The following is a 9,565-nucleotide window of genomic DNA, read 5'->3' on the forward strand; positions in this document are numbered from 1 at the left end:
AGAAAAATAGTCCTTACTCTCCTGGATTCTGTCCCTGTTTCTTCAGGCAGGAGCATCATGCCCTCAGTTCTGCAGTAAGAAATGAACTGCCACTGGAGACTAAGTGCATCTCCTATTTTTATGACTGTAATGATTAAACTGTTCTGCTTAGAGCCAGTTTAAAACAGACAATGTCCCCACAATGCACAGTAGTAAACAAAAGGCCTAAAAAATTAGCCAGGTTCATTTTGTCAGATCCTACTGATTCTTCTTGTGACTTGAAACAAATTGCTTCGGTCCTGTCCTTGCCTCTGGGCACTTTGTCTGTGTTGCAGTGTGTCACAGTGGTATGAAAAGCTGGTATCTGTACAAATGATGGCTTGTGTCTCTACAGGAAAAATATTCTGTAAATGCTAAGTGGTTTTTATTAGTTAGATGTAGATATTGGAAGCTAGAAGCAAACAGCAGTACAGAAATAACTTCAGCATATGAATATGGTTCATATTAAATTAGACATTCACTATGCAAACTCATTTCTAGTGTCTTTTTTCTTCTTCTGGACTGTCCTTTGGACAAAATTAGCTGTAGGACTTGGAGCTTCTTGACATGAGTTTGGCTGATCCTGCCAAATTCTTGGCCAAGATCAGTGGACCTCCCTCACTTGGCACTCAAAAACACACATGATGCTCACTGTTTGTTTCAGTTATAAATCTTGGATATTCCTGTTAATCTGGAATTTTCCTCTGTGGAATCAGCTAAATTTCTCCACAATGTCCTTCTCTGGTTTTAATCTGTGCTACTTAAGCCCTTTCATATTATTTTTTTCCTGCTGAAAGAGGAAGATAGCCAGTCCTGAGTTTAATTTTACTGGAAGTACAAAGGTGCTCTTGCCTTTTGCTTGGACTCTGGAATTATTCTCTTCTCAGCAGAGGTTGCTGTGAAGTCAGCACAGTGTTTGTAGCTCTCAAATGTGGGCCAAGCAATAACTGTGATGTTGCAGTGCTGCAGTGAAGCTCCCAGGACAGGTTGTGCAAGCCCAGCTTTCTGCAGCCTGTGTGCAGAGCTGTGGATGAGACAGGAGGAGCCTGTCCCCCATCTGCCTGTAGTGGGTATGAAAGAATAGAATGATGCAAACACGATCTTTTCTTCCTTGGTTCAGAACAAGGTCTGTGCAAAGGGGAGACACACCCTCAGCCACTGCATCAGCAAATGTGACAGAAGCAGCTTTGCCAGCACCACATTCAGGAGCTACAATGAGCAAGGCAGGGTGAATTCTGCTCTCTGCCATCATGCATGGGGGGAGGCAAAGGTGGTTGCTCTGATTCTGTGTATAACTTACTGCCCTTAAGCTATTTATATACATGTAAATAAGAATCTAAAGAAACTTATCTTTTATTCTTGGCACAGTGCCATTCTGGTGAGCTCTCTGCTGGCATATGTTGTGCTGAAGATCTGGAATGATTCAGCGTAGCTTTTCTTTTCAGGGCTCAGTTGAACGTTCTTCTTGCACTGCTGTTCCCTGCATGCTGCTCTTCTTTCCTGCTGGGAGCCCTTCTCCCAGGAGAAGCCCTTCTCCAGCCTGCCTGCCTCCTACAGCCATGTCATGTGGCTTGTGACAATCTGCTCTCTTGACTCGTGCTCAGCCTGGTTCAGCTGCTCTGTGCAAGATCTCACTATTTTCCTTTGGCATTTGCATGAAACCAGCACACAAATGCTTCTGATCATGAAAATCCCATGTATGACTGCGAAGTAGCTGCCATAAATTAAAAACTGGGAGAGGAGGAGAAAAAGGCAGAACAGTTAATGAAAAACACATTAGAGAAATGCTGCTTCTTCTGAAGATGAGAGTCACTCTGATTTTCTTGTGTTCTGGCAGTTTCTCTACACTTGAGTTTTTGCTTTGTGATTAAGCAAAATCTCAGCTTTTGCTGAGATACAGCAGATAACTGTGAAATGAAGAACTGCCCTTCCATTCCTTGCGCCTCTTGACAAATGTCCAACAGGGAGAGGGATAAGAACAGTCCTGAACTCCCATTCTGCATCCGACCAAACCAGTCTGAGCTTTTGGGAAGAGAGGATGGTGTCCTATTAACTATTAAAACTGGTTGGATAGCAGGGCCTGGTTAGTTATGTTCTCCCTTTGAAAAGTAACAGTCCAGCATCAGTAATCCTAAATGCATTAAAAGGCAAAAGGGAAGAATGATGTCTGGATTTCTATAGAGGAAAGATAATTAAGTTGTCCTTTAGCATAGGAATTTTGAAGATGACTTGGCTGAGCAGTAAGTAGGAAAGTAAGGTAACTGCACTTACTTGAGTCACTATGTCCAGTCCCAGGCCTCTTGAATCTACAACAACTATTGTGAGAATGGTCTGGATGAGCAGGGCAATGAAGTTGTTGAATCCAAACATCAGGGCATAGCGCTCCATGCTCAGATTGACGGCGATCTGGAACCTAACAGGAAACTGGCAGGTTAGTCACTGCCCCTGGGAAAGCTATTGCTGTCTAGCAGTTGATGAAGAGAAAGTGATTCATGCAGATGGTCCATCAAGGACAGAGGAAATGGTGCTTCTTTGTTTGTTTGCTTCATTGCTTTCTCTAAAACAAAAAAAGTCTTGGGTATCATAGTGTATTTTAATGGGTTTTTTTGACCTGCATGGACTGCTTTTCTAAGCCCTGCTTTCAGATGATCAGGTAGAATGTCAGCTCTCTGTACCCTTCCCCTTTCCTCCTTCTCTGCCTGCACAGACTATGCCAGACAGGCTGTAGAGAGTCCATGGCTGGAAGCTTTCAGAGACCAAGCTATCCATGGTAATAAGTCACATTTTGCTTTGTGATTTGACAGTGGAGGTAACTTGCTATTTATTTCTGTCAAGAGCCCATAGATTTTTACTTGCAATATCTTTTTTGACAATAATCAAAACATCTTTCTTCACAATATACACCTGCAAAGTTTCTATACAAACAAAAGGGTGTTACTACTTCAGGATTCATTTTCAATAATTTTAGCTTGGGAGTTTTTTGCAAGATTTTACTTTGTTGGGATTTTTTTTAGAATATATTGAAATAGTCCAGGTGTAATTAACTATAATGTAATAACAATCTACAAAAATGACAATTAAGAGCTCACTTGGCTTCCTTCAAGATAGGCATAACCTTGCCATGCATTATAATGTCAGCAATTTTTTAAAGTGGTATCTGATTAATTTTGGAGTTTGACACAAAATGCATCCAGTATTTTTGTTAATGAAATAGTGTGGTATGTCTCAAGACATTCCAAACAAGAAAATTACTGGAGCAATAACATTTTATATTTATTACACAGGACGAAATATTTGTTGTTAATATTATTTATGTATTTCTATTTCTGACAACAGAATAGCTTGGTCTCCTATGAGATCTCATCTGAGTTTATATGTCCTATCCTCCTTTTTATTCCTTCTTTACATCTTAATATCATTATGATCAATTGTATAAAATTATGTTAGGGTACACTTTATGTGGAGTCTTTTCCTGCATTCAAGCAGTTCATGACATGCTAAAAGGGTCATCAGTAGGGGGTCTAGGCAGATGGTGATCCTAAAGGATGGCTGTCAAGGTATGCTTGTCCCTGTTGCTCATTTTTCATCTTTCATGCCAGGAAGGAGGAAAATGGCTTCTACATTTTGCAGTTACCATTGCCTTTAGTAACAAAATTACCTTGTGCTTTGTTTAATTTCTGCTTAGGTAAATGTTCAATGTCCTTTTGACAATTTTTCTCTCCTGGTTGTTTGGAAGAATGAAAACAACATAACCAGACATTTAAGTGTTCTTGTCCTTACCTAAACAGTTATGTCAAGCATTAGGTCAGCTACCTCTGAGGAAAAGGATGCCCAAAGCAAACTCAGAGTAGGGTCAGTATTCTGTGCATGATGAGGATGATGCATTGTGATGTTTTGTACTTACGTTGCTATTGTCAGGAGGAGCACATAGCATGCCTTGAAAATGAGATATCCAGCATAACATGTCCAGATGCTGGTAGAGAAATGCATGAGAAACAGACAACCTGCATCTATTGCAGAGAAGATCCCTAAAGCCAGTTCTCCAAAATGGTCCCAGTTAATCTGCATATATTGTACCAGGAAAGATGTTACTGAGCCTAGAAAAAGACAAAAAAATATGTGTAAATATTGTATCTGCTCTACAGCCTGTATGACCAAGTCCTGCCACACTCACATACCAAAAGGCAATGCTGAATAATGAAGCAGAGTAGTCTGAAGTTTGAAAGCATTTCTGATGGCTTCTGCAGCTGTGCAGATGACTGGACATTTTAAGACAACAGCATATATCAAGTCTATGCCATTCCATTCTTAGTGCTTTATTCCACTTCACAGGATAAATTTACTGTAATGTAGGAGGATTCATTATTTAGGTGTCTGTACACAGCATGGCTCTCTGGGGAGAGAATTAGGAACATGGTTTGGAGTTCAAGAAGGAAATTCTTCCACCTTCTCCTAGTTAGGCTAGTAAACCTTCTATTGAACAGTTTAGCTCTGTGCACCTCATAGAGAGGTAAACTGTCAAAAAAGTGAGTTTTGAGGCATCAAGGAAGTATATCCAAGGAACAAGAAAGGATAGGTTTGCTTTTTGTGGACCTCCTAGAAGATGCATCTGTTGCAAAGTAGAGCCACCTGGCTGCCCATCTTAGGGGTCCCAGACCCTTTTAAAAACTTCTATAAATTATATTTAAAAACTTCTATACTTATACACTGAGAACTAGGCAAGTCCATGAGAGAGAAATTCATCAAGGAGTAGATACTACAGGAGGTCTTCAAATTCATGATTCATGTGGTCTGTTTAGTTGCCTGCTGCAAGAGTGGTATCTGTTTCTCCTTAAAGACTGTAAGGGTGACCTGAATGATTAGGTGTGGTGCAGATGTGTTTATTTTTCCTGATAAAACACACCCCCACATCTTGTGCAAGTTCTTTACAATAGCACAATGTGAACCAAGGCAGGGTGGTATCCTCTGATGTTACCTTTTGATAACCTCACTTTGCATGTGTGATGTGAGCAATGCTCCTGGTACAAAAATGGAATGGTTCAGATCAGTATCGTAAGGATTCATAGGGTCTTTTTTCCCCTGAAAATTTTTGTATCATGCAACGACTAAAATTTTTCTTTTTGTCTGGTTGCACAAGGGTGTTTCACTAGGAAAAAAAAAAAAGAGAGAGGATTATGTTCATTTTGTGTAAAATTTTCACAGAAAATTTCTCTTAACTGTGTAAGCTGATAGCACTGTTATAGAAACAATGCAATATTTTATTTGGGGGAAAAAATACCAACACACAGTAGCCTCATCCAAAGAAACAGGGGTGCTTCTGAATGGATTTACCAGCTAGATGCAATGTCTGTGTGACTTGCACACTTTCTGCATACTGGTAAAATACAGTTATTTGTCGGCTATAAAAGAAAAACTAACATAACTCACATTTGAACTGTTGTACATCAAAGACCTAGGTCTGGAATGCACAGGGTGTGCACTGGCTCCCTGGAGCGCCTGTAATGGAATGGCACTTAGAAAGTTTACTAAAGTGAAACTTCAGAGGCTGTCATTGTGGTCAATGTTTAAACACTGACTTACTCAGAAACGTTGCTATGGCTTCCACAGCTCCATTGTACACTGCGGAGCTGTGCGAGGGGGCTCGCAAGTCCCACAGCACCTGGACATAATTCACCACCTGGTTGAAGCCGGCCGTGGCCAGAGCCCACCACAGGGACCAGCAGAGGAGCTTGCGGGAGCCGTAGCAGTGCCTCAGGTCCCTGCCCAGCTGCAGCAGCACGCCCAGCAGGTGCCTGTGGGGCCCGGCACTGCCGGCCTGGGGCTGGGGGCTCGGGGCCCCGGCAGCAGCAGCAGGGCTCCTTTCCTCTTGGCAGCTCTGGGGCCTGGGGGCAGTGCCCACGGCCAGCCCTTTGCCAGGCTCTGGCACAGGCTCAGGGGCATCTTTCCTGTGGAAGAACATGCTCCTCTGGGGCATGGGCAGGAAGAGCGCGCACACGAACGCCAAGGACACGGAAGCCAAGCTGATGGCGTTGAGGTGGAAGTAGGAGACGCCTGCTAAGGACACCAGCAGCTGTCCCAGCACGGCGGCCACGGTGGCTGCCACCAGAGTGACGCTCCTGCAGTAGCTGGTGACCCTCTGGTAGTGTTGGCTGCTGACCACGCTGTAGATGTAGGCGTAATAGGCCACCTCGGTGGCTGTGACCATGCCATAGAAGAATTCCACCAGCTGCATGGCCACCACTCCATGTGCAAAGAGCAGCAGCAGCCACGTGACGATGAGGCTGAGGCCCTGCAGGAGGAGGACGGGCTTGTAGCGCACGTAATCTGTGAGCAGGAACACTGGGAAAAGGACAGCCAGGTAGGAGTATGTCCAGACTGGAAAAATCTGGTTGGTAACCTAGAACAGAAGAGGAGATGTCAGTGTTCTTATTGTTGAGGAAAGGAAGTTCATGTATTTTAAATGGTGTTGTAGAGGGGAGTTTTTTCTCTGAAGGAATTCATAAAATATACAACCACATTGAATCAGCATGGGACTGTTGGGCAGGCAAATGGATCTTGGATCCGTTAAATGGATATTTTATTTATGCAGTCTGCTGCAAATTGCAACCTGTCAGAGCTAGTTAAATTTGTGCTTTTTTTTTTATTTTCATCCTTTTAAAAAAAATTAAACAGTGTTTTCCATTTCTCTTTTCAATACAGTTAAAATAAATCATAGAATAAAGCCATACCTCATCTGTGGTCAGGTTTTTATCTGGTCCTGTTAGATAGGGTGTTAGGAAAGGTTCTGATGGTTTCATCATGTAGAAGAATCCATAGAGGCAGAGGATCAGGGTGGGAAAAAACCAGGTGCTGGTTTTCTCTTGCTTCCAGCAGCCCATGGCCTCTACAGCAAAGCTGAAGATAAAGTTTGTTAGAATAATGACACTGCCCATGCAAGTGCAAAGAGATCTTGTAACTGATTTTTATTTTGTGGTTTCTAATGCTAAGGAGTACTCTTTAGAGGTTGATGGTTCAAAAGAATTTTTATTTATCATGTTAAAGTGAATAGCTGTTCCTTACATTTGTCTGCTGCTCTCTTTGTAGAAAGGGCATAAAAAATGAATTGGAAGATCCTTAACTGGAAGACAAACTACCCTGTCATTCTATCTGCACTGAGCAAGATAAACACAGGAAAAGCCTTTCTAGATTGAAGTGGCTGAAGACAGTTGAGTACTGAGATTTCCCTTGACTCCGTGACTGATCACAGCCAAGCACCTTTTATATGACAAAGATAACTCTGGAGCCTTGCAGATGGAGCTGCTAAGAAATACAGAAATTATATCAAGCCAGACTCTCATCTGGGATTATCTGCATGAGAAGTCCATTTTGGATACAGACATCATATTTTCCATTTATAAACATGGTCACAGAAGGTTAACAGTTCATGCTGAAATGAAATGAAGCAGGTATTTTTGTTCTTGTCACTAGGTGAGGTGGTTGAATAAATTAAAATTTGCAACTCTGCTGGACAGAGCCCAAACAAAAGTAAAAATGGGTGTAAAGGGGACATGCAAAGGAAGTTAACATCCATATTCATGTTAGTATAGGCAATGTCAAGAACCTTAATGCATGCAGTTTATCTTTTGGAGCCCTTTGGACTTTGTATATTAGCAGGTTGGATTTCTATCACTCCAGTTTTGACCTTTATCTACTTCCCTACTGATAACTCTTTCTTTTTTTGACAGAAAATGAATCTTATAAAAATCTTTAAAATGAAGGAGTGTTTTTTCACAAAATTTTTTTGTAAAAGCTGAAGGAAGGTCTATTCAGGCCAAAGCAGTCATGTCCTGATGAGTATATCACTTCAGATAGGATGGGCAGAGGACCCTTTTTATAGGATGTGATATGTACAAGGCAGTAGGCATTATGCATCTTCTTTTCTAACTTCATGCTATGACAGCACGTTTTACTGACAGCCTGACACTCTAAGAAATGAGTGCAGATCCAAGGGAATTTGAAGTTCTTCCTTTGGTGCATAAAGGCCAAAAGCATGGGCATTACAGGATTGCAGCACGAAGGAACCCAGCTCTGTGTCAGCTCTGCAGTGTGAACCACTAGATGGCAAGGTGGCCCAAGCTGGGGAGGACTGACACACTGAGTGCTGCTCCAGGAAAGAAGCGTTTCTGCCCCTCCTTCCTCCCGGCTGTTGGAACACCAGCCTGCTGCAAACGTGGCTCTGGCAGGACCAGTCTGAGCCCTGCCCAGGATCGTGCTCACTGAGTCACCATAACATCCCCTGCTCTCCTCCCACCTGGTAATTATTAAAGCCATACAGCACCTAGTGCCATGGGCATGCTTTGTGTGATTCTGAGATAATCACACCAGAGAGCGGGGTGGAGACCATCTCTAACACAGTAATGAGAAACATTTGTACAAGTCAGCTTTGGGACGTAGCCAGGGCATATTTTTCCTTTTCCAGCCTAGATTCTCTGCCCCGTTTCAGGTCTTGCCCTGTTTGCTCACCCCCAGCAGGCTGTGTGAAACAAGGGCAGCAAGTCTTATGTAGCTTGTCAAAATGTCACACACACCTTGGGAGGTGAGTGGGCAGCTGCTGCCTCTGCAGGGCTTGCAGGGCACTTGTGCTGCCCCTGGGATGCTGCCCATGGGTGGCAGGGCTTTGCCATCCTGTGCAGGAATTCATGGTTTCTGCTGTACACAGAAGAACTTGAGGTGTGTCCTGGTCACTGCATCCCTACAGTGCCAGCTGTGCACTGTTCAGGGTTTGGGGCTACACCTGTACCTCTCCAATCTGCACTTCTGCTCTTTGAGCTGCCAGGGTTAGGCTGGTAGGTGAGGTGAGAATTTTCCCACTTGATACAAGGAGCTGTGCAGAGAAACCTGTCACTGGTGCTGGGCTGGGAGGGGCAGGGGGCTGAGGGCTCTCAGGGCAGCCCACTCTGCCCTTGGGGAGTGGGAGGGGGTGTCACCTCACCTGCCCTGGGCTTTGTGTTCCACTCACACCCCAGCCCTTGGGGAAGCCCCTCCAGCTCTGCAGCTGCTGTACAAGCCCTCCTTTCTGCATTCCTAACCACAAACCTCTGACAACCACAGCTCTGCCTTGCTGCTTGAGGGGGAAGGATCCAATTTGTTCCTTGTTCAGTCATCCCATGTGGTCAATTTTTCTTTTATAAATCTAGGTTTTGTTCACTTTTGAAGAGATTTTAGGATGCCTTGGTGGTGTTTTGCAACAACAACAAAAAAATCCTCTGTTTCTTTTTTCCTTCAGCAATTCTTGGTGCCAGAGCTGTCAGCTCTTCTACACACAGCCTAACACAGACCCCCAGCTCCCCGCTGAATTGCTCTCTTCTTTCCTCCCACTTTCCTTTGTCATTGCAGGATTTCATATTTCTAAAGTTCATATATAATCATACCTTCTGTGCTGGAGCTCTTCCTTTCTTACTTCCAAGGGAAAAGCCTCCTTTTGGTATTCCCAGTCTTACTTCTGGTTGTCCTGTGTGTATTGCAGCTGCTGGACTCTGTTTGGGTTTTGTGCTTCTCCTGTTCTTCT

The 9,565-nt window shown here is 43.4% G+C and overlaps 1 protein-coding gene across 1 annotated transcript; it reads right to left on the bottom strand.

The window, feature by feature from the left end:
* Nucleotides 1-1,547: 1,547 nt before the first annotated feature.
* LOC131562574 (thiamine transporter 2-like) lies at nucleotides 1,548-6,896 on the bottom strand. The gene is made up of 5 exons (XM_058812386.1): nucleotides 6,747-6,896; nucleotides 5,599-6,415; nucleotides 3,923-4,115; nucleotides 2,290-2,431; nucleotides 1,548-1,749 (listed from the first exon to the last, which is right to left on the bottom strand). Exons 1-5 carry the CDS (start codon nucleotides 6,894-6,896, stop codon nucleotides 1,570-1,572), a joined length of 1,482 nt encoding a protein of 493 aa, XP_058668369.1. The 3' UTR covers nucleotides 1,548-1,569.
* Between the last annotated feature and the right edge of the window lie 2,669 nt (nucleotides 6,897-9,565).

The sequence above is a fragment of the Ammospiza caudacuta genome, chromosome 11 (genome assembly GCF_027887145.1).
Source record: "Ammospiza caudacuta isolate bAmmCau1 chromosome 11, bAmmCau1.pri, whole genome shotgun sequence".
Classification (NCBI taxonomy): Eukaryota; Metazoa; Chordata; class Aves; order Passeriformes; family Passerellidae; genus Ammospiza; species Ammospiza caudacuta.